This window comes from Streptopelia decaocto (genome assembly GCF_964273445.1).
Source record: "Streptopelia decaocto genome assembly, chromosome: 1".
NCBI classification, from domain to species: Eukaryota; Metazoa; Chordata; class Aves; order Columbiformes; family Columbidae; genus Streptopelia; species Streptopelia decaocto.
The window spans coordinates 96,638,759-96,664,468 of NC_138663.1; the positions used below are offsets into that span (position 1 = coordinate 96,638,759).

At 44.1% G+C, this 25,710-nt stretch overlaps 2 protein-coding genes across 3 annotated transcripts in view; both read right to left on the bottom strand.

Moving 5' to 3' along the window:
* DHRSX (dehydrogenase/reductase X-linked) overlaps positions 1-23,897 on the bottom strand; it is a 171,058-nt gene extending 147,161 nt beyond the window's left edge. Inside the window, exon 1 of the mRNA XM_082058708.1 lies at positions 22,194-23,897. Coding sequence (XP_081914834.1) covers positions 22,194-22,521 — 328 coding nt within the window. The 5' untranslated portion in view covers positions 22,522-23,897. The remainder of the gene's footprint in view (positions 1-22,193) is intronic.
* ZBED1 (zinc finger BED-type containing 1) lies at positions 10,032-21,621 on the bottom strand. 2 transcript variants are annotated; one of them, XM_082058684.1, is made up of 2 exons: positions 21,496-21,621; positions 10,032-14,967 (listed from the first exon to the last, which is right to left on the bottom strand). In XM_082058684.1, exon 2 carries the CDS (start codon positions 14,914-14,916, stop codon positions 12,829-12,831), a length of 2,088 nt encoding a protein of 695 aa, XP_081914810.1. In that variant the 5' UTR covers positions 14,917-14,967; positions 21,496-21,621; the 3' UTR covers positions 10,032-12,828. The 2 variants fall into 2 exon arrangements, with proteins under 2 accessions (XP_081914810.1, XP_081914811.1); XM_082058685.1 differs by lacking the exon at positions 21,496-21,621 and adding an exon at positions 19,981-21,139.
* Positions 23,898-25,710: the final 1,813 nt, after the last annotated feature.

Below are 25,710 nucleotides of genomic sequence, written 5' to 3' on the forward strand. Positions count from 1 at the left end.
CTGGAGGCAGACAGGAGCAATATTAATCTGAAGAGGGGCACCCAGAACAACTCGCCAGGATCTCATCACCTACACTCTTGTGACGGCACAGACGTTTCTCCAGGGAGCACAGGTATTTTGCCAGCCTTATGTTTTCCCAGTCCTTTTGCTTTTGCACAAGCTGGGGACAAGGAGGAAGAGGTCTCAACATCTCCCCTCCAAAGAGCCGTGGGCCAAGCCAGAGGAGCACACTGCAAACCCATTTTGACACAGATCCTGATACGTTTGCAAGCAATGGGTCATGTCCACAGAGATGCTGTTGGCAGAAGGGCCACGCTGGCCACATGCTGCCTGGTGAGCCACCATGGTGCCTCCCACAGGTCCTGGCCTCGGTCCCTGTCACCACAGCCCTCAGCGAAACCAGGCAGCGGCTGTCAGCTGGACTGCACTTGTAAACATGACTTTGTCCTTTACAGCAGACGGTAGCAGCCTGGAAGAATTAGAACTGAATAAACTGGACCTCATAGCTGAATTACAATCATTTTCTGTATATGTAAGTAGACGTGTCTATACTTTCAAGGAAGAACAAGTATTCTTTGAAAATTTGATTAGAAGACTGGAAAAAAAAAACTGGTTTTCACCCGTGTCTCACTAGAACACTTTATAACTGGTTTTACTATGTGCATATTGAAGAGATAAGACTTTTGTAATAACTTTAAAAATTGAGATGGAAGAGATAGATAGATAGATAGATAGATAGATAGATAGATAGATAGATAGATGACATGCTACACTTAATAGGAAAAAAAAATCCCAATAAAGCTCATTAAATTTGTTCATAAACAAGTAAAAACATATGCTACCGTAGCGCAACCCTAATGGCTGTGCTCAAGCTGAAATCCAGGCTACAACGCTGCCCACCTATTTTGTTGTTTTACACTCATCTGTATCTTCCAACATCCCTTACCTCCCTGAAGGGCTGGATGATTACACATAATGACTTTGAAAGATCAATTGCAAAAATGAATCCATGAGAAACTACAGGAGGAATAAAGTTACGTGCCTACAACCAAGTGCAAAGAACTCTGCTAGCACCTACCAGGCATTACTGATGGCAGTGTCTGCAGCTCTTAAAACTTGCTTGAGCTAGTTGCTCTTTAAATATCTGTACCATATAATTAGAAAGTAAAACATCATCAACAGAACATGGATTTTGCATTTTTTGACCTTTTTCCTACTAAATTTCAGCAGACTATTTAATGTTAAAATCATACATCGTGCAAAGCAGTGACTCCAGTTGTGAATGTGCAAGTGAGACTGGCATATAGGTGGTATTAATTAGCACATAAGCACTCTAGCAGGCAAAAGATTAGATGATCTCTGTACTCAGGCCAGATGGCTTTATTCATTAACGTGATGCTATTTTGGAAAATTATGTCCAAGAAGCCCTTTTAATATCTGCTGTAAGAAGTATTTCATAGCACAATAGCTTAATTTTCAGTTATCCAGGTTATAACCAACTGCCAAAAGCCAGGACTTCTGCAGACACTCTACTCACTAGGAGACACTCAGTAAAAAAATTACAAACTCATTTCTTCACTGTGTCAGTCCTGGCTTGTAAAAATGTAGTGCCAGTAATGTTTTATTTATATTTAGAAAGTCTCTTTCATTCTGTGTAATATGAAGACTGTTGCACCCTTCATAAGCCATTTGCAATGGCACCACTGAACATTTTTTAAAGAATGAGGTCCCACACCAAAGTCATTCATAATTTCCTTAACCAGGACAGGTTGACATGTTTGTCAAAATACTGTTATACAAAACTACCTGTTTCAGTTTTACAAATAACCTACTTGGGGCAGAGAGCATCTTCTGTGTTGACTTTTTAAAACATTTGATGTATGGGCTCTAATATCAGTTGTTTCGATACGAATTGCTAAAATGGAGCACCACGCATCTCCTGCTGCAGCACACTATGCCCGGGCAACTGGAGGCGGCAAACAAACCCTTGCCCACAGCGTTCAATTTAGACAAAATATGGCAGATTAAAAACTTAATCCCAAATTTATTGAACACCCATAAGGCTCATTAACTTCAATCCCTCTTTTGCGCGTGTGAGAAACACCAGCATGAGGTCCCAGGTCAGGAGGTGATGGAGCTTTGCTTTCATGTGGCGTGACTTCATCTTCTCACGCCAGTGAAGCCAACATCATAGAAGATACCTCAGCACAGAGTTTATAGGAGATGAGTATTTCCTCATAGACTTGAAGGGTGCTCAGTTATGTTACCAATGTGTCAACAAGAAAAAAAGAAAAAAAAATTAACTGTTCCTTCTCTGGTTTTTCTTGTTTTTGTTTGTTTGTTTGTTTTTGTTTTTGTTTGTTTTTGTTTGTTTTTTTTTCTCCAGCCTCATATAAAATATTGAGCAATGTTAGCAATCATAGTTAGACATTCCCTCAGACAGTGAAACGTTTGTGTCTCAGAAAGTACACTCTGGCAGAAAATAGTCACGCTACAAAAAGCAGAAGCGTATTAGAGCCAAGTGCTCTTATCAACCTTACACAACTCAGAGGGCGATTGGGGTAGGATGGGGGATGTAGTTTTCTTGCCCAATGAATTTTCTACGAAGCATCAAACCTCTCCTAGCAGAGCACAAATACCATGAAAGGAATGCAAATGTCATAATTTTATTACAATACCATGGCACTTTCTTTTTTCTTAAAAGCAATCTTGACGTGAAGCAAAATATCACTGCTTTTTTGTTATTTGCTTTAGGAATAGTAGCTGTCAAATATTTTCTTTCCTTGCTGACAATAACTTCATTTAAACCTTGGAAATTCTGCCACATCTGCAGCTTTAATGCAGTAATTCATAAACTATGATAAAGCCATGAACCCAAAATCACTGTGTCTATAATGACATCTGTAGTTTAGAAACTGCGAGGATGGGAAGCTTTAAACTGGTAGGCAACAGTTTCTGAAAACACCAAGAGGGGGCTGCGTGTGTGTATATATAACGATGATATTTCTACTCCATAACTTCCCATATCTTCAATCTTGCCCTGTCTGCAACACAGTGCAAAAACACACACAATCTTAGTGACACAGATATTGAAATATTTCATAAGACTCTATTTGTTCAATGCACTAAAAGCTTTACCATAACTAAGTTGAATCGAGAATTACAGGACAGTGCCCATGTAACTTCAACACTACTCCAGCACTGAGGGAGCCTCAATTAAAGCATTTGTGGTGGGACAATGGCTGCATGGTTTAAGCAAACTGACGTATTACAACTCTGCCATAAAAATATCTCTAAAAATAACATCACGGGGTCCGTGGCTACTTCCTCCTGCCTTCCGGCCTTGCAAAACTTCACAAGGCTGCTTCAGAGCTCACATCTAAGTCAAATAAGATTTCTGGTTGTGCAACTTGTCCCATGTAGGTAGCCCCATGGTGCTGTCTGCACAAGGTCCTGCGTGACCGAAGACCTCCAGCCGCACAACTGCCTGGCAGTAAAGCTTTACATTCCTCAGCTGCATTTCTACAACCTCTGGTGCCTTGAGCTGAAGCGTGACGGAGTAGAATTTTGTTGAACAACTCTTTTTATGATGTAAAGGAACAATTACATTTTATAGCTCATTTTCCTGAGTTGCAGCATCTCTGACGTGAACAGATTTTGCTCTATCACCTAAACGAGCAGATCCTACTTCAAACAACTCCAAAAGAGCAGAGACACTGAGTGACTGCAGAACTTCCTAATGGCACAACCAACTAATGCTCAGGGTGAAGTATCACATTTATTGGCATAGTGCGGACCTAAAAGCAAAGGCCACATATTCTCTGCAAGATACCATCTGCCCATGTTTAGACCAAAATGCTCTAACTGGCACAAACACAATCCATCGCCCAGCCCTGAAATACATTGGTGCTTCAGTTGCATGAACACTAAGCAAACACCTAACCTTCCACCTATGACATTAGACCCCCATTTGCTTTCTGTCCTTTGTTTTACAGTAACAAGGAACAAAAGTTCCTGTTCATCAAGGAAGGAAGGACCAAACAATAGAAATGATAATTCATATCTGCTAAAACAGTTGATTTCATGCTGGTTTAGACCAAATCATCAAAACTGAAACATCAAAGCAAACAGAGTAATGACTACATAAAAGAAGGTTGTTCTTGTATGCTCACTGAAACACCATGGGTCCTCTTCCATATTGCTACCATGTAGGTAACAGGGCAAAAAAGGGGGTGCTTAAACTTAGTCCATATACTCTCAGATTTTTACCTTAAAAAATGTACTTACTTACATTTCATGTTCTCTCATGTTTTGGTACAATAGAGGTGCAATTGCCTCCCTCAACAACAGAATAATGAAGACTTCCAGCTTACAAGTCATGGGGGGAAAATATTTCTCTTACTTCTAAAGTCTGCCTACACCTAGTACCTTAAGTATTTGAGCAACTCACTTAGACAGAATGATCTTCTGGATATGAACATCTGAAGCACACCTGAAGACAAAATGGATACATGGGAAATGAAAACTTGTGGTTTGTATCTAAAAAAGCAGCCCACCTCAAAATACCACTATTTAAAATACATTTAAAGAGATGCACGTTCAATGCCGGCACTTCTAGTGTTTCTGAAGGCAAAGCACGCAAAATGGATCTATTTTAGGGATAAAATCCCTAAATCCATATTTGGAAACCTAACTCAAGTCATTAGTGCAGAGGGTCTGAAGGGTCCTTTTTAGGCCACATCTTGTATCACTTTAATCTTAGCCTAAAAATAAATATCAAATGAATTAACAACGTTGTAGTCTTGGCGTTTGCAAACTTACCACCCAGAAGTGCCACTGTCTGTGTTACCCTCTTCCCAGGATGGTCAACCAGCCCAGGAAAAGAGCAGGATCAGGGGAAAAGCCCTGGCCCGTTCCCTTTCTTCAGGCATGTGCAGACCAGAAAGAACCCCAGCAACACAAAAACACAGGGAAGACACTCCAGAGGAATCTGGTTTCCCTCTGCAGAACACAGCACCTTTCCTAAAGAGCCCAGAGACAAGCCAGAAGCACAGCCAACAGCCCCACGGTGCAGACCGAGTTGAACCCCTCACTGCAGGAAGAGGTTACCAGTCTTCATATACAACCTGCTTTAGTCATTTGCAGATCCCATCTCTGGGTAAAAAAAGAATTTTATCTTCCATCAGCTCTAGTGTGCATTGCCAAAAAAGGCACAAAAAGCATATGCAATGCACCTAACGACTGACAAATGGCTTCTTATATTATCTATGAATTTATCTCTCCAAAAAGAACTGTGAAATCTCTGCGGACATCAGCCAAAGTAATGACAGGGAGGTGGGGTGGAGTGGGCAGGGCATGAACAAGGTGGTTAGTCTGTTTGCAAGACTACAAAAGAACAAGTTCATGTGAGCACTTTAGGCTCACCTGGGGATTGCATCATACTTTCAGATACAACACGCACAAGGTTGCTCGTTTCCCACCTCACTTCTCTGACCAGGCATGGAGAAATCTCCTAGCAGCAAGGCCAGCCTCGCATTTGCAGCACTATGGAGTAAACGAAATATCATCCTCAACCTGCTGTTGATGCAAACCAGTCAGCAAACCACACACAGCACAGGTGAACTTCTGCCTGCTTTCACCGTGTCTTGAAAACGTGCAGGTAACATTCTCCTGCTCTTACACCTTGAGCAGAACAGCCAGACAGCAAATAACAGCAAAGACCAGCAGTAACGCACATGCTACCTGCATAGGAAAGCAAACTGGGCTTAAAATTAGGGACAAGAAAAGACACATACCACACACAGAAGGCTCCCCTCACCCATAAGACTGGCTCTTTCTCACCCACCACAGCACTCACTCCCTCAGGACCTGCCAGATTTATGATCCGTGGCAAGTTCTTGGATTGCACGTGAATGTGTTTCTGTGGTAAATGAGAGAGGCTGTGTCAAAATATCATTCAGAAACAGGCATTTCAGCCTGGGCTTCCCATGCTAGAGGGCAGGATCCCACAAGAGCTTGTTCTTCCCTTCTTCTCTGCTACCTTATTACTGGAAATTCCTGCCTGGCCATTTGGGAGCCCAGGGTTTTGAATCTAACAGAGCTCACTGCCGGCAGCATGGAAACACCACGAAGCATGTAAAACACTTGTTTTACACAGTTCTGAAATGTCAGATTATGGGAAGGTTAGTAATTTTGTACTTTTAAATGCTATCAGGATTTCAGACAGAATTGCAGATTCGTGTTACAATTGTAGAATTTTTCCTAGATGGACCTACTTCCCATTTATTCTCATCAATGAAGCAACTGAGGTTTTCAGATTTAATTGTTATCAAATTCATACTGTTCATATAAGTTCTGCTGTGTGCTCAAGAACCCTAAATCTGGGGCGAGACCCCCGAGTGTGTCCCAGCACGCGAAATCACAGTAAACTGCACTGATCACCCAGAAAACAGAACTGTGCATTGTTTGGAAAAGCACTTTATTTTTCTCTCTCTCACACACACATCAGAAAACCACATTTGAGAAGATGGAGGTTTCCCCTGGAGCACAGCGTTCATAACATGGGATGGGATGTTTCTGGCACAAGCTTTCCTGATGCTGACTTGACATCTTCCTTGTTATGACTCTAAATTCCTGCCACTGTAAACCTCACTGCTGACTCATGAGAAAAAAAAAGCACATTAATGAAGAAAAACAAGAGAATGAAACACTTTCAATTGCAGTTGTCTATAAAGAAAGGGTGATACAGACACAAAACGTCTAAACTTTAAAAGTGAGGTGGCATCTGTCAGAGAGACAAAAAGTGAATTTCTCATTCCTGACTGCAAGTATCTGGGGACAATGACATTCACAAAATTGTATGTAATCAAATAAATTGCCTTGTTAAAAATAACCTTTTCTACATTTTTTGGGGAATCACTGTTGAACATGATATCATGCACATGCAGGTATGGACAAATACAGTCATGCTTTCAGCATACTAAGTAAACCAAAGGAATTAATTCTCTGCAGATGTATCTAGATAAATTATTATACTATCACAAACATTTAGAGATGCATTTTAATTAGTCTTCTACCTGAAAGCACTTAAAATAAAGACAACTTTCTTACTTAATTTATTTCAAATGAAAGTATTCCCTCCTGTCTCTGGCATACTGAAAACCAAGACTGCCCTACTGCTTCTGAGAGCTGAATGTACATGTTCCTCTGGCCACAGTATTTGGAACAGTAAAACCATTATAAATGTTATGCCCAAAGTATCTATCAAATAGGAACTATAGCTTTAGCCTCTATGTAAAATCTTTATTTGAATGCCACGGAACACTTTTCTATGTCAGCTTTAAATACAGAAGTATTTGAATAATCACAAAATTTCCCAAGCACAACTTCAGCCTAGAGCACAAACTAGAATCATTTTAAGACATTTACACCTTAAAAATCCAAACAACCAGAGCAGCACGCATCCTGTTTCTACCACAACGTGCAATAAGGACTATTGTACTATTGCTTATTGTGCCTTTGACTGCGACCATGTTTCCCTGGCTGCGTGGAGTCGGGTTCAGTTTACGCCGTCAGATTTGGTGCAACTGAGCAACACGTTCAAGTGCACATCGCTGCAGGGGGAGGAATTGCTGGCTCTGCCTTTTCGCAGCACAGTACAGGCGCTGTAGCCCCAGTGGGCTGGAAAAAGGACCTCGTTTAAAGTCATTTTCAATGGAGTTAACTTGCTCTCAATGAACAACCTCTCTCTAAGAGAAGAAAATCACACCAGGGAGCGGGACTTCTCCTCCCCACTGCTCCCATCCGGCGCTCTGCTCTGCCCAGGCAGGGACAAGGAGAGGAGACAGGACAGAGGATGGCAAGACAGATAAAAGTAGGATTTTGCAAATTAAAGTCACTGGAAATAATTGTAACACATGGAAAACAGCACACACGTGCAGCAGGTAATAGTCTTTCCAACATCTCTGAAAAAAAAAAAGAACCACCTGATCACCACTTCAAAGCATTGCAGATGGCAGCATCACTTCTGTGAACACTGACCTTTTCTTCTGGCAGCAAGGGAAATCAATACTACCCTGTGTGGAAATGTCAGTATAAATGCTTCAAAATCATAATATTAACATTTCAGAGTCTGAGGGACTCTCATTTGAAAACAGTTTCTGCACAAGCCCTTGCATTTTTAAAAAGACATAAATCAAATTTGATCACTAAAAGAGTCTTTTAAAACACAAGGTAAGCTGAAAGACAGTGTTTTGGGGTTTTTTTTCATAGTAAACTCAATTCCCTTGTGGCATTTCAAGCCACCTGCAGGAGCACCGAAAATGACTGTAGAAGCCGTAAAAATCTATTTAATTGATTTTTATTGTTCAACCTCAAGGAAATGTTTTTGTATGTAAAAATAACAGTATTATAGAGCAACTGTAGGGATGTTTTGAAATTCTGGTTCAAATGTCAAGTCATTAGACATGCTTTACTGATGTGCTTTTAAGGCATACGTAAAATTACGCTGTATCTTTGCATTCTCTCTACACCACCAAATAATGTTATTTAAACAGCAAAACCAATTTCTGTAATTTCCCTACATCCTCTAAAAATAAAACACATCTTGAATTTAGCAGGAGACTAGTAATTTGGAGGAAATATGGTGAGATAGACCATACAGTGTTTGTCTAGGGGAAGAAAAAAAAAAAAACACACAAAACAAAACACCACCCACCACACAAACACAAAACCTAAGAGACCAGGAGCCAAAGTCAGAGAGTTTTCTCAGCAGAGCCAAAAAGACAGCCCAGAGTAGATGGCACTGCACCACCAGAACCAGGATCACCAGACCTTCAGAAAGACATCATCCTCAGAGCAGGACACTCAGAAATGGAGACCACCCAAAAGAGTATGGTGTGCAGAGACTAAAATGCAATATTTCAAGCATAAAATTTCCTTTACCCTCCTTCAGAAATTATGTCCCCAGGCAGCCCCTTCTTTTTAAGCTATCACACGAAAAGGACAAAACTGTAAACTACATAGGACTTTTTAAGTTTTAAGAAGTTCTATATAATATTACAGATAACCAAATAGTGTTTCTTTTGCTTTTAATACTCTTGACTGCATAGAAACGCTCCTGTAAGGCTAATTGGACCACAATGACATTAAGGGAAACCCTGGAAATTAATCTAATACACTGCTGCGACAGAAACTCTAAATGCCTTTTCTGCAAATAATCCAGAACTTTATTCTCTTCATTTAAACCAAAGCACCTCGGACACGGTTTGCTGGAAAAATTCACCTTTTCAACTTCGGCTTGGTTTGGGATTTTCCTTTTGTCTTCACAGTAACCCCTGACGGCAAAGAGAGGCAAAATATGTGCAAAGGTTGGTCAGTCATTTAAAACTCCCTTTCGTTATGTTGTTAACCCTAAGAAACCTTGTCTAGCCCACTGAATGTTAATCCTGATTTGGAAATACTTAGCTGGTGGCAAAGGGCAATTCTTCTTCTGACATCAAGTATGCACTTTGAAAGCATGTTTAAAAACTCAAAAATGTTCAAAAGCTGAAGTTCCTGTGTCGCCCCTCCAAAAAGATGTCTCAGCTGTACGAGGAAGGAAACATTAGGCTGTGGACTCAAATCAGCTGTCAAGAAACATGAACATAAATCCGACTTTAGAGCGTAATTTGGAAATGTGTTCTGGGCCCACCCTTGGCAATAACACCACGGTTTACCTCACGTTGTAGCAATATTTAAAACAGTTCTGCAACTTTGGTTCTCCACCCAACTAAACAACAGTAAATTATGTCGTCAAATGAAAACACCACACGTATTTAAGTGAGAAAAACTGTCTATAAACTTCTGACATTTTTCATCTTCATAATTTTTTTTAATCCAAAAGATTTGTACAGCATTTTTTTTAAAATAACTTACAGGATCAAAAGGAAAATAAATGCATAGCTTCGAAACCTTAGAATATAACCTCCCACAGTTGTAGAAGAGTTCCAAGTCATAAAGTGCTACAGATACGAACACACATCAGACAAATAATCTAGTAACTAACTTATTTTTCTGGTTTATTTAACAATATTCCAGGCTTAGAACATTAAATAAAAATCTCACACACAATGGGTAGGACTAACAATGGCTTTGTGTTGTTTCTTTGTTTTTCTTCTCCTTTTTTTAAAAGAACGCTGAGACACATCAATTGAACCGACTACAGTTTTATTTTGGATACCAAAAAAATAAAAAGAAGCTGGAAGGAAGAGAGTAGTGCATTGCACTGATTTCAGTAAAACTGCTTGTAAGCGTCGCTGTGAATGTTTCGCCCCAGAAGGATGGAGATGGAGATGGAAACAGGAGGTGGACACTGCCAGGAGGGGTGGGCTGAACAGGGAGCAGGGCTCTGGGCTCTGTCCTGGCTGAGAGGGCACGGCTTTGAATCACACTCCTGTAGGAGAGGATCCACGTGCCTTACGCCAGCATGTGTGCAGCTCCTTGAGGGCTGGCGCTGGTGGGAGCAGGCCAAGGTGGTGCAAACTGGCACTCGATGGACTTAAAAAGGAAGAGATCTTCCTGATGGGGTGTCACAGGAGCTCAGGTAACATCAAAAAGGGACCTGCTGTATCTCACTCCCTTCCATAATTTTCCTTTGCTGCCCTCACAGATAGCCTACATACCTGTGGGAGTTTAGGCCAAGCCTGTGTTTTGCACCTCAAGCAATCACACACACCTCTAAAGTGGACATGGAGAGTTGCAACATTCAATTGGATGCACTGTGTGTGTACTTTGTAAAAGTGCAAATTAATTTTCAGGGGGCTGGAGGGTGAAAACCCAGGCTTGCTGACAACCAAACATTAGCCACGCCACCTGTTAAATGCATTTTCCCAACCTTAAATGTGCCAGGTAGTTCACTACTAATTACTCCACTGCTCCTTTAACCTCTGTCCTTCCTCCCCATCCACCCTCCCCACCTACAAAGAACAGAGAGGACTCAAACTTGCAAAAACTATTAAACCAAAATATAAACAAGCAGTCATCTGCCAATAAATTCAATTCCATCACAATTCTTATTTTTGTATATTACTCCTGGCTGGGCCCTTTCTACAACCAAGAGTACCACCATGATAAAAAGACACAACTCTCTTCCTCCAGAACAGTAACAGCCAGTCTCCAACAGACCTCTCTCCAGAAAGGTTGTGCTAGATACGGTCACGGACTAAAGCCGGGGTAGAGGGCAAGACACCAGTAACAAAAATAAAACCCCAAGCAAACCTTGACTATAACTGGACATTGCCAAGAGTCCTTCTCCGCACCTCAGGGAAAAATCCTGGCTGCCATCCCACTCTGTGCCAAGCGTGAACTCTAATCTTGTTTATGACCTGCAGTATTTCCTAAGAGATGGGGGGGTTTGGGTTGGTTTTCTTTCTTTGTTTCTTGTTTTCCAAGTTCTCAAAAGGGCTTACAACACTGAGGCGTAGATACACAAAGGGAGCAATTACAATACACAACAACTAATCAGAAACAGTACTCAAACATTAGACTGGAGCAGACTAAAGTCCACGCTACAAACTCAATCAGAAAGAGACAGGAGAAAAAAAAAAGAGATTTTAAGTGCTAACGTAATAAGAAACAATCTTAAAGACTCACTAAATACATGTGGGGAAATGAAGGGGTCCCCTTCTTTTAAATATATTTACATAATACTAAAGCTTTTTATTTTGCTTTTCTTGCCAACAAAATTTTCTAGCTACCCCTGGGCAAAGTCCCCATTTAAATTAAGAGGTTAAGGATTTTATAACACAGACAGACTGTTAGACCGTACACATCTCCCCACCCTCTCTTCCCCTCCCTCCCTCTGCTGCCGAGGGGCCCAATGCTTTGCCAGCTTCACGCCACGCGGCATCGGCTCCGACATCGGCACAAAGTCAAGGTGACCCAACGCCGCCCTGACCCCAAGCGCTTCCTCAGCACCTTGTAAAAGCACAACAGACCACAATCAGGGCTTGCCTAGACACACACATATAAAATAAAGATGAAAAAAAAAAAAAGAAAAGGTTTTGCCATTTAGCTGCTGCAGTTAAATGGTAAAACCGGACTAAAGTGGACACAGCAATACCAGTTTAGAAGTGTTTATACCATTTATACCACACTGGAAAGAAAAAATAACTTATCCCAGTATAAGTGCATCCATACTACAGCCTATGCCAGCACAGTATCAGTTAAAATAACAATAGATCAGTCCCCTAATTGACAGTTTTATACCAGCTGAACTTTTCTACCATAGACCAGGGCTAAGACATGAGGTAGTGAAAAAGAAAAATCAGGCTCAAGATCTTTTTAAATTCCATAGTATCAATATACTCTAGAAATATTCACTGCTCAGATTTATGGATTTTAAAAATAATGTTTTAAAATCCAAAATTTAAAGCTAACATCCTGAGTCACAGATGATTTACAAATGGAGGCATAAATCTTAAAAACATCCTTGCTCAGGGTCCTAAATTAGGAAAAATTTTTTATGATAGAAAGCACATAAGCATGTGTTTGCTTCCCACTGAAGCAAGTGGAAAGGAAACTCATGGATAAGTGCTTTCTGAAATCTGGGCCACAGTCAGAAATGACGGTCTTTGTAGAATTTATTTCCTCATTCATTTCAGTGCTGTTTAATCACAAGTCATTCATGATTTAAGACAGTGGGAAAAACATAGACAATGGAAGCTAAATCAAGTTTGTTACAACTGTTCAATATTTACAGCATTCATAGCATAAACCAGAAGTATTTTTGGTAACTTAAGACAAATACCTTTTTTTTTTTTTGTTATTAAATGTACCGCAGTAGTCCTGTTAAACAAACCCACTGTCTCGGATATTAAAGAAATTGTTGTTTACATTTACTGAGTCATTTAAATTAAAAATCTGTTCCTGTTCCAAACCCCACTCCCCTTCGTCCTCATCCTCCGGTTCTGCCTCGGACCCATTCCGACTGTTTTCGTACAAAAAGATCTGCTCGTCCACATGAGCCGGGGCTAACCGGTTTCTCTTTGCACTTACAACATTAGCAGAAGAACCGAAAAGGCGTTCAGGAAAGACCCTTGTGGCCAAAATACACCAGTATTTTTGAAGAACCTTTGGTAAAACTGGAAACAGCGCTAGTCTGTCCGACCACCACTTCAGCGGGTCTTCGTTCAAACCGAGGACCTTTTGTGATTTGAAATTGCTCAACTCCTCAACAATCTGAGCATGCCATTCCTCCTGGTCTTCCACACCTCCCGTCTGGCAAAAGATCTCTGCAAGCATGTTGTTGATGACACTGGTAGGGGGAGGAGTAGAGGAGATGATGATTTTTTTCACAGGGGGCTCTTCTGAAACAGCAAAGAATTTCTCTTCAGTCCTAAAGGTATTTTCTTTTACTTTTTCCAGCAGGCTTTTTGCTTCTTCCACCACTCTGTTTTCAACCTGCTGCCGCTCAAAGGCTGAAAGAAAAGGCAGTTTTTTGTAGCGGGGATCCAAGAAAGTAGCAACGTTGAGAAACATGTCTATCTCAGGCGTGTGCTGGTAGGTGGTTGACAACTCTTTAGCAATCACCTCCTTTGCCATGCTGATTTCTTTCAAATCGTTCTCTTTGATGTTCAAGGTAGTATTCAGAAGCATGTGGAGAAGCGGCTTCACCATACTTATTGTCGGGTACTTTGAAGCAGACATCATCTCCGCAACCTGCTTGAAAGGCTGCAGCAGCTCCACCAGCCCTTCGATTGTATTCCACTCACTGGCTTCCAGCATGAGGTGGTGGTTGTTGCTGTCCTCCACGAGAACAGCCGCGATGACGAACTGCTGCTCCTTGAGGCGCTGCAGCATGGCGAGCGTGCTGCCCCACCAGGACACGCGGTCACTTACCAGCATGCAGTGGAGAATGTTCTGCTGCTTCTGCTTCTCGCTCAGCATGTACATCGCAACCGTAGACTGCTGAAAATACTCCACTAGTTTACGGCACCTGGCAAGAAGGCTGCAGAGTTTGGGGAGCTGAAAAGCTTGTTGTATTCCTGCATTAAAAGTGTGCCCCAAACAAGGCATCTGCACGGGAATATCTAAGAGAGAGCAAGCTTTAACAATGTCTTTACTGTAATCTGTCGTAGCACCAAAGACTTTTGTATTGATCCCCCACTCAATGAACGTCTCATAAAGGACTCGCGTAATGGTCTCTGCCGTATTATCCTCCGGTACTTCAAATGTTTTTAAGCACCGCGAGTTCACCGCCAGACAGTTGGCAGGGCTGCTGCTGAGAAAGTGAACCGCCACGGTGACGTATGACCTGTTCTGGTTTTCGCTCCTCCACATGTCTGTGGATATGCCACACCACAGAACCTCGGTGAGCTCTTTCAGCACAATTTCTCTAATGGCATTGTACTTTTCAGGAATAGCTTTTGTACAAAAGTATTTCCGGCTCGGAAGTTCATACCTGGGGTCCGCTGTTCTCAAGAGGGCCTTGAAGGTGGGTTCATCAACAATAGAGGCCGGATACATGCCCTCGCAAATTAAGCTGATGACAGCAGATGTCAGCTCCTGATGCTTTTTGTTTTCGTAGTTCTGGTAGGTCTTCATGATGAGGCTATCCTGAACGACCTGCTGCGACGACTCCGGCTTGATTTTTGAAAATGCGGTGGCAAAGGCTTCCCTCATTTGCTCAGTGTTGCTTTTCACAAATTCGCAGAATTCGTCAGGGTGGTTTTTCTCAAGGTGGTAGGAAAGGTTGGACGTGTTTCCTGAATAGGCAATCTGTGCCATGCAAATACGGCAGTAGATCTTCTTCCACTGTAAAATGCATCCTTCTGCATTGGTATCAAACCCAAAGTACTTCCACACTTTACTCTTTGCTCTTGGGTGAGCCACTAACTTTAGGTCTGATGGGGAACCTTCTAAACTTTTATTCTCCATCGCTTCTTGGCCACCGTCCCACCTCTTGATCCTTCACTCATTAATGAGTACCTGATAAAGGCAGCAAGATAAAGATACAATGAGAAAGCACAAGTTTGACCACACTTAACTATGTGAAATCAGCGTTTCTGTGAACGTATCAAGAAACCTACCTTACTAATTACATTTGCAAATTTAAAGATGAGATTTGCAGGAAGTGTGACCTACAAGAAGCCCATTGGAAAGTGAAAAATTAAAAAGGGTTTTAAAATATCACATTCTGCTGTGAAACTGAGCTAGAAGACCTAAGTAAATCTTGTTTCTGGAATTACATAATTCTGAGTAGAGAAAGCGTAACCACCACCACAGAGTTGATACATTACTGTCACACAAACCGGTCATCCTGCCTCTTAAGTTATAGTTAGGGCTAGACCAACATTCTCTTGCCTAAGAGTTACTGAACTTCACTATTAACATTTATTTCAATTGAAACCTGATACTGAAGGAGCAAAGGTTTTGTTGTTTGTTTATTTTGAAAGAAGTTTTGTTAGCTCGATCTCACTGTTCCAGCCTTTGCTTTGAAAAAGAAAACATAATAAAAAAAATCTGTGATGCAAATTATATCATTAATCTGCTCCTCTGAAATGTAAAGATGTTTTCTGACTGAAATAAAAGGAAAAGTAGTTTGAACCTACATGCAGATCAACAATACATGTCTGACACCTTTCCTGTCCCTTTTCTGAAATCAAAGCCATCTCCTGAACTACTAGTTCACAATCATGGTTCCTGGAATAACAGTGCATTATAATTACAGGAAAAGCAGACAGGGAAGCACTAATAAATGTTATTATCCACATCAGCTGGAAAATAATTTTGCTGTATTTTCTTCAAAAGGCTACAAAAGTCAGGAGGGGGTGACACCGTAGAGATGAGCATGGTAATAAAGGGAGCAATCTCTACTGCCATACCTATACAGGAAAATGCTTCTTGTGCAAATGGTCACATCCAAGTAGTACTGGAGGCCAACAGCGTCTTTGTGCACAGTGCCAGAAGCTGGCACCCACCAGAGCTGATGTCGCAACACCAAAAAGCCAAGCCACAGCACAGCTGCACGCTGATGCTTCTCTGTTTCTTCCATGCCACCAGCCCAGCCACTGCGACAGCAACAAGCCCTTCATCGGGGCCTGGACAGGATCGGGAAGAAGGAATCCATCAGTTCAGCATGGATGCAACCTCCTCCACAAAAATCCAGGCAGAGAGAGCAAAAGAAACATCAGGAGCAGCCCTGCAGCCAGCCTGGAAGCAATGGCATTGCTCCTTCTCTGCTTGGCAGGAGCTGCACCTGTGCCTGAGCCCAGAAATCCCCGGCTGGTAAGACGGGCTGGCTGGGGGAGAAAGGAACAATCTGAGTTTTTCATATTGCTGCAAGAGAATATGCCAAAAAAAAAAAAAGTATGTTTGCAAGCTTCTCCGGTGTGCTTTCTGCTGTTGATGAACATTCCCAAGAAAAGACACTTCTTCTCTGAACTACAGCTGGTATTTTGCAGCACTTTCTGAATGTCTTGAATGAAAAACCAAAGACAGGTTTACCAAGACTAAACATATTTATTTGTACACAGCTGTTAGTTTAGAAGCAGAATGAGAGATGCGAGGCAAGCATTTTATTGGATTTGTTCTGAAGATTTACTTCTGGGTGTAGACTCTTTTTTTTTTTTCCTGAGGGGGACAATGTTCTGATTACTAGCATGCCCACTACTGTGATTCATTCAGTACCTTTTAAGCTGCCAGGATAAACTATTGATTTAACATGGTAACGCTGCCTAATTCCAAAGATGTGCATACCAACAGCATCAAGGTATGCAATCCCACAAAAACTGATGGTTTTGAAAGACAAAGTGGTGTAATGTATAATGATGTAACCTTGCCATAGCATCAGGCTGCAATGACAAGATATGCTGTATCAGTATGTATTATCATTGCTTTTAGATCCCTCAATTTCAATCTATGACATGGTGTCTCCAAGAAGCATAGAAGCTCCCAAAATTTCTTTAAATCTGATAGTTTCTTTTGCAGCTATGATGCAGTTCTTGAAAACATGGAGGAAGGCACTGCAATAAAAGACCTGATGCGTTTTTAATATTTATAATTAGTAAGACACACCTTGGACCATAAAAAGTTCATCACAGACTGATAAAATACAAGTTATTTTAGTGCATGAGAGTGTTAGACTTACCCCACCCTTCATTCTCATGTACGTTACAGCTTTGCCATTGTTTTGTGATGGATTTGGCACTTGGTGCTAGTGGCACAGAGTAGCATTGCCACAGTTTAGGTTATGTCACTATAATACAGACTGTATTATAATGCTGTAAATCACACTTCAGCTGTCATATAAACTGCTAATCATCCCTGCAGCTCTTCGAGTGTTATACAGCATAACTAGCACTATGGGGCTAAAAGAAAACAAAACAAAAAAACCCACAATCATACCTCTCATTTTTCTGTAAGAAGAGCAAATTTTTTTCCTGTTTCAGTGAAATAAAGTGTTCATAGCCCAGGCTTGGCAAAAACTGGAGCAGCTTCAATTCCGAGCCAAACTGAAGACGCACCTTTCAGAATGAAATTCATTGGGCATGAAGCACAAGGGCAGCCGATGGAGATGCTCTCTTTTAGCTTGCCTAACTCTCCACGATAAAAAAACTAGCACCGCTTTGATTTGCTGAAAACCATTCCACTCACAGAAGCCTTCAGGCTACAAACCTGCCTTTTCCCTTCTCCGTTGAATTCCCTCCCACCCACTCTGAAACAGAGCGCACCTTCTGAGAAGCTGCTGTTTTCCTCACCGCCTCCGTGCAGCTGGACACCAACACCAGCCAGTACCAGCACCAAGGCTTTTTAAGAGCCTGCAGACAGGATCCCCTGCGGCCTTGCAGCCCACTCAGCTGCCACAGGAGGAGGAGCAGGAGGAAGGGCCCAGCTTTCCTGCCCTCTAGCCCCTCTCCCCTGCTCTCCCTGGGACAGGCTGTGCTGCCTCCTCAGACCCCACTCACTCTCCTAACACAAACCCACAGCTCCCGTCTCCAGGACAGGGCTTGGGTCAAAATAGTGAAACGCCAGCGATGACGCACATTGCGGAGGGCAGTGGTGCCGCCCTTGCACCACTGCGGGGCTCAGCTTCCCCAGTGGCAAAGAAAATAGGTTCAAAACCCATACGAGAGTCACTCGGGTTGTGAAACCAAGCACGGGGATGTGAGGAAACACGGGGTGTGCAGCCGCCCCGCAGAGTCAGCTCTGCTCCCCGTGTGCACACAGTGATGGCGCCTCTCCAGCTACACAGTGGGCATCACCACACAGCCCTTGACTCATTCAACACCGGGGCAACCATAAAACGAGTGTCTCCTTGCTTCTAAAACTAGGTATATAACTCTCTCAGGTGCGTGCATCGGGAGAGGGATTAACTGCTTCCTACCTGGTCACTTTTCTACCCACCTCTGGATGTTTTACAACCTGGAGCTCATACGGCTTGGAGCAGGATGTGCTCGGTCTATCATTATGCTTTACTCATACAAAGTAAAAGCCCTCAATACATGAAACTGAAATTAAGAGATGCATGTTCCTAAATTAATATTTCACGATTAATTTTAAAGAAACTTGGTACAAATGATGACATTGATTATCTAGAAATCGGGGCAAATTATATCTCAAGCATTTTTAGGAAGAACACCAGTCAGCTTTAAGGTCTTCTGAACCTCAGCCACTACCACTTTCTTCAGAGCCAATTTTCTACACATGACTACTGAGGACTTCAAAACTACAAAATACTCCGCATTTAAGTCTTCCCCTACAAAATTTCAATGAAACATGCAGTAGAAGAGAAAATGCAAGAGGAAGATGCCAAGTAAGTTCCTTAAGATGCTTTTAAAATACTAAAAAATATTATTAAATTAACCATTTTTGTTATCAGTAGGATGACTTTCAGTGACCACATTCCCAGTGTTATTATCCTGGTGTCACAATTAACATTAGTTTGCCTTTTATCAATCCACTAATAAGACTTCTGTTTTTAAAAAGCTGGTTATGTCAAGATCTTTAGTCACGCAGGGCTTTTTTTTTTCCTTCAATTAATTAAGATTAAGCACCGTAAAAAACCAAAATCCAAGGTAATTTCTAATGAAACTATTAATTGTTTAGACCACTGATCACTAACATAGTTTACAATACCTATCAGCAGTTATACCATTTATGCAATTAGTACCTGGAAAAATGTTTTAAGTTAAAACATAAGTTCCCCTTTACTGTTCCACACTGATTTGAGTTAGAGAAGCAATCACTGACTACACCCCATTTATTCTCCCAACTCTACATTTCCCTTCTCTGAACTTCACAGTGAGAATTTCAGACCAACTTCCCTAGTGTGTACTGGGGGGACAGGTAGGCTCACTGCTAGCAAATATTAGTAACTTTTCGGATTGCAACTCAAAACAATGACCAAGTTGTTGCACTACATCTAAATTTCAGAGCTCAAACTACCCTCTTTCTTCAAAAAGTTGTCTTGAATCCCACCTACAATAATTAGATGAACCCCAGCAGGATGTGACAGAACAGATCGTCACTTTCGAAAGCCATGCAGAAGCACATCTGCCAACATCATGCAACTCTAGTGTAAAGGAAAACAAAAATGAAACTAATTTGGTTTACTTGGATTGAAATCCTGAACTCTTCTTCCCAGCAAGTGCAAGAAAGCAAGCTCTTCTTGGAAAATTTGGAAGCAGAAGGGTTGCACTGACAACAGAGCGCTTTGCTTACCCACAGAGCCCAAGGACAAGCCATTGGGCATCCCCCTGTTTTAAACCTTCCAGGGGAGAGCTGCACCGCTGCCACATGAAGAGTGAGAACCCTCCCGGGGGAACTGTGATGAAGGAGACGGGATCGGACACACGGCTGACTCTGCCGTTCTGCCCTTCCCAGCCCCACTTCCCACCTCCAGGCTCTCCTCGGGAAGACACCCTGACAATAAAACACCCGCACCAATGAGAATTTTGGACACCCCCTCAAAAAAATACAGAAAATTTTAAATATACGCACCTTTCTAGGTTACTGCCTGGAAAAGTTACTTGGCGTTTTCTTACAGCAACTGTAGTTTACTGATCCAAGCTTTAATTCTGAATGTTCTAACGAACACTTTTGCTTTTTGTTGCACTGCAGTCACTATTTTGAAATTATTATGGAAACGAGGTTAATCTGAGTAAAAAAGGTCCCGTTGACAAGCTGATTCACTTTTTTAAGCAGCGTCTGGACACAGTGAGTCGAAGCAAGGCAACAGGTAACTGCCAAGAAGGAACTGCGCACAAACAACTATCTGAAGAGGAAACTTCTTGTCCTTGGAAGAAACCACCCCAAGTTAGGGCTGAAAGAAAACTTTCCACATCTGTCAAATCTGCCCTGGTCCTACTCAGGCAGCTGACATTTCACAGGTTGGATCTTCACTGCCTTCTTCCAGCATCTCCAAATTCAATATTTTTTTTTTTTTTTAAATAGCAGCTAGGATCAGACTGCAACAAAACACTTGGGTCACATTTTCGTCACGCTGTTTCTCTCTGGTTCGAAAAAAGATTTGGAAAGTGTTACACACCCTAGGCACAATACCCAGCTTCACTCTGCCAAGAAAAACTAATGCTAGAAAAATGCTCAGATGACTTCAAACTGTACGCATATCTGCCCTTTTTGTCACCGGACTTCTCTCATTTGTTTGGGGGTTTTATCTCTGTCTTTCAAGCAGAAAGCAGAATCCCAGCCTATCGCAGAAGTATCAAGAGTGAATTAAATGTAGAAAAAATGCTACATGAGGAAGCCACGTGTGATGAAACGCACAAATACACTCTGTGTGGTTTATGTGTCCCATCTCCTCCCCAGTGCTTCAGATATTCTCTAAAACAATGTCCTCACCTGCCTCATCTCCCTACCGAAACACTACGCCATCTCAGTGTTGTTTGTTTGGGGTTTTTTTACAGTTCCTCTGATTAAAACTAGAGTCACAAAAGCTCACTTGCTGTTAAGGAAAGAAAGTTAAAGGCACTGACTTGCATGAAGTTGTACACTCAGTTCTGATGGTATGATACGCATCCATCCGGACTCAGAGTTTGCTGTAAGTTTATAAACTCAGAAGCGCTTTAAAGTCTTTATGAATAATGTAATGAAAGAAGAAACTCAGATCCTTGTTTTCTGGCAAACTCAAAAAGTTTCCTCTAGTCAGGATTAAACTTGCTATTGACTCAAATTGGGAAAAGCTCAAAAGCGTAACTTCTCCAACAAGTAACTGATCTAAAGTCCCTTAGAGAAAACTACAAGTGTCACTCACTTGTCAGCTTAAAGTCTGGCAGCGAGTGACAGCTGCTATCAAAGTTTTCAGAGCACGGGTACGTTCCCCTCCCGGAGTGGCCGGGGCACGGAGGCCTGGCCGGAGGTCCCAGCGGCCCGGGCGGGCGGAGGCAGCGGCCGGCGGGGCCGGTAGTGGGGCGGGGGCACGACGGGCGGCGGCGGCAGGAGCGCCGGGCGCCGCGGCCGGGCCAGCGGGAGACTGCCCACCTTGCAAGCACCTACCTGGGCGGAGGGAAGCTGCGCCCGCGCGGCTCTGAGCCGAGGTCTGAGGCGAACCCGTCAGGAAGCAGGAAAGAGGGAGAGGAGAAGCGGGGACCCCCGGCCCGCGGAGCCCCCACGCCGCCTCAGTCAGGCCGCCGTGCAGCCAGGCGCCCGTCACGGGCCCGGCCCCCCGCCCCGCCCCGCGTCCGGGGCGGCCGCGGCCCGGGGGGCCGGACGGGGCGGTAGGGGCCGGGGCGCAACACCCGCCGGCGGCAGCGAGGGCGGGGTCCGGCGGGGGGGGGAGGGCGTCCCGCCAGGCGCAGCCCCGGAGGGCCGCTGCCCTCGGGCGGCGCGGTGGGCCCTGCCCGCGGAGGGGGGCGGGAGAGGAGCCGGCGGCGGCAGCCGGGCCCGGGCCGGAGCCGCCGCGGTGCCTCAGCCCCTGCCCTGCTGCGGGGGAAGCGGCGCGGCCGGGGCGACCCACCGCTGCGGCGAAGGTCGCGGCTGCCCTGCCCTGGCCGGGCCAGGCCAGGCCGCCCGCTCACCCCGCGGCCGGACCGCGAGGTCTTGGCCCCGCTCTCCCCACAGCCCCGGCGCTGCCGCCCCCGCTCTCCACCGGGGTGGGTGCGGGAACCGCGGCAAACTTTTCTCCTTTCCGCGGCGGGGGCCGCCACCCCCAGCCCACAGCCGCCCCGCCCCGCGGCGCCGGCTGAGGTGCTCACCTGGGGCCGGGGGGCAGCGCGGGCGGAGGTGGCGGCGCAGCTGGTGCAGCATGACGAAGAGGCCGATGCGGTACACCCGGAGCAAGGGCACCAGCGCAGACAATAGCGACATGGCCGCCTCCCGCCCCGCGGCGGCTGGCTCGGGCCGAGGCGGGGAAGGAGCTCGGCGGGCGGCCTGTGCGTGGCACGGTGGCTCTCCGCCGCCGCCGGCGGGCCGGGCCGGGGGGGGGCGCGGCGCGGCGCAGCCCCCACCCAGCGGAAGGGAAAGCGCCGCTGCTGTCACAGCAGCAGCGCCCGGGCGCGCCGCGGCCCCCGCCCTTCTGGGCATGTGCGGCGGGGGAAGGGCCGCGTTGCGGCCGGCGCGGGGAGGGACGGGGCGGCGGCGCGGTGACCGGTCGTCGGTAGCGACGGGGCGGTGGCTCGGCCCCCGCCGGGCCGCCCGGCAAGCTGGGGAGGGGGCGAGGGGAGCGGCGCTGCGCAGCGGCCTGACTCAGCAGCGGGAGGCGGCGGCGCGGTGACAGGCCGCCCGGGGAGGCCGTCCCGTCGGGTTTTGGGTGCAGCGGCTCTGGCTGCCAGGTCTGTCACAGCCACAAGCAGTGAGAAGTGCCTAGGCGGGGGTGAGGCAGCCGGGGCTGTCTCAAAACCCCGTGGCTGAAACCGCTCATTGAGTTGTTTGAGGGTTTCCCTTCTCTCTGGCACTGGTGAGGGGCGGCTGCTGCTGCTGGATCCCACGGGCATCGCTCGGTCTGAGCGCGACCCCGTCACCTCGGGCATCCGTCAGGCTTAGTCCTTTCCTGGCTGCAGTCCTGGCAGTCGCAGATACCGATTTCTCCAAGTGCAGCTTTATGTACAACGGCTTCGTACATCAAGGCGTCTAAATTTTCTACAAGCCTGATGCAAGCGTTCTGTACAGTGATACCCAGCGTATCATAGGGTTTACCTTGAAAGTTTTGTCAGTTTTAAATCCTCAGCCTTACTTTTTAATACGCCCAGTACTTTGGGCCGAAGAGCACGTCCTGCCTACCAGTTCTTCGGGTAGATGGCTGGTTTCGGCTCCAGGAAATGCAGCACCCAGCCCTGACGTCGTGGCTTTCATTCAGAGAACTGGCAGCGCTTCATAAAGACAGATGAGCCTCAATATCGATACAAAACAAAAAATTTGAACAGTCATTTCACAAGAGGAGACGTTGACCTATATATTAAATTTCAAATCCTTAGGTAACTAACAAAGTTCTGGGAGTGCATTTGAAATGTAATCTCCCCCCCGCCCCCCACCACCCTTAAAAAAATAAACATACTTTCTAAAAAAAAAAAAATACAGTTAATAATAAACTTTTTCAATGTCAGATCAGATCACTCAGCAGAACTGACTTTCTGTCTGCTCTCAGAAATATGCATAAAGTAAAAGCACAGTGTGCTGTTGCTCCAGGACAAAACCAACCATTTAATTTTATGTATCTTGGGTGAATTATTTATTTTTTATTAACACATGGAATTATGCAAACATAAATAATAAACAGAACATCATGAAGTCACATCTGTGAAGGATTCGTTCCTAATGTACATTGTTCTCAACCATGCATGGAGTGATAGAAAGAGCATCACATAAAGACACGAAAGAAGAAATGCTGACATTTAGTAAAGATGAATTACTCCTTCAACTTATCTCAGTAAAAATCAAATCTCAACTCCTTTATGTTGCTTTACATTCTTCTCTCAGAACTACAGCATTAATGAAAGCCCTTTTCAACATTAAAATATGAAACTTCTCCACATTGTATTTACGTGACCTCCATATAAATATACCATGCTTTCTCAGGTTTTCTAGTATAGTAATCTCAATCAATGCACACTCAAGCTATGAGAATAAATTCTCCTGTGTCTTTTTTTCAGACAATGCTATGCAAAGAACTAGACTAAGTGGGGAACAACCGATGGGTTAACATCATGGTCTTATTGATCCCACTACTTTTTCTTAGAGTGTTAAAATTATTTTAAAACCCCCATGGTTCATGACTATGGCTTCATAGAAAGGATGTGAAAAATTTCTTTCAACACTATAATACATTATTTTTTCTAAAGGCTGATGGGACATGAAGTGAAGGAGAAATGAAAATATTAACAAAAGGCTGTAGGTCTTAGATTGTTTTCAAATGGTGTCTTAGATGCAAATTTTAACTGATACTTCCTCTACTTCAGTTTTCAGTAGTCACCATCTTTACTTACTGATATTTTGGGTTTTTTTTCTTGCAATCATTAACAGCAAAGTCTCAAGTATTCAGGCTGGAATCTCATCCATCTACTTTAGATACCTCACTGAGGTATCTATTACCTCAATGAAATTTTAGGTGTCTGAGTCCTGGAAGGGACGAAAGGAGCAATCTAATTGCCTCAGCTTTGCTGCATGGGCAGCAGACAGAGAGAGGCACTTCTGAAGACCTGCAGAAGATGACTGCTTCCTTTGAGGTGCTTCCTTCTTTCCACCAACAAGTAAGTGACCTCACAGCACCTGTGGGCAAAGCCAACCTGCGGTTAGAGCACAGATATCCTCTTGGAATGTCACGGGAAACACCAGTAATGCTCCATCCACACAAGTTCCAGCCTATCTGTCTCTCCTGCAGGACTGGCACTGATGAAGCAGTGAGTGATCACGGTGCTTCCACCCACATTTTGCATAAAGATGCAGAAAGCCATAAGAAAGGAAGTGGGTGATGTTTCTAGACTCTAATTAAGCCCTGAACTCAAACTTGCCAGCAGAATGGCATGATCAGCAACCATCGGGTAGCGTGGATGGTAGGTGCTGCAGCTGAGAGCCTGCGCAGCCAGGAATGTGCGAGGCACGGGGCCACATCAGAACAGACAAAAGTGAACCCAAGATAACCCAAGGTTATCTTAGTAGTTCAGATGCTCTCTGGCACGGGGTGGAGGGTTAGGAGGTTATGCCATATTTTTCTTGTTTGTTCCATGACAATCTCCCATACGATACATCTTTTACAGCTATGTGGGTTTGCTCCCCTTGATTTTCCTCCTATTGAGATGAGAAATGGAGCAAAAAACTCCTTGTATTCACCATGCAGTGGTTCAGGTTCAGTTGGAGAGATCAATGCTTTTTGCCCGGGCATGGAGTGATAGTTGGGACAGTCTTGTAAGATGTGGATGGTGTCACATCAATCCCTCTCAAATGGAAAAATGTACACTTCCACTCCTATGCTTAGCTCAAGATGTGCTCTCTGCATTTTGCACATATGTCAAAGCTGATGGCCCATGCTAGAAGAAGCCAGACATAACTCTGACTGCTGCTAATTTTTCAGACTTCTAAAAGGTATTTAAATGCCTGTCTTCCTAAGCTGAATTGCAGTGGGACTTGAGGCAAGAGATAAGTACCTATCTTCCCCAAACAGAATCTCCTTAACATGTGTGGGTGAGTAAAGTTAAATGCCTGCGGAGCTTTCAGGTTTAGCAGGGAGATGCTCATAAGATTAGGCAGTGCTGGGAAACAGTGGGTTGGGATTGCTTC

Excerpts from the sequence above, each read along its gene's own strand:
- ZBED1 (XM_082058684.1), bottom strand. The coding sequence starts at position 14,916 with ATGGAGAATAAAAGTTTAGAAGGTTCCCCATCAGACCTAAAGTTAGTG.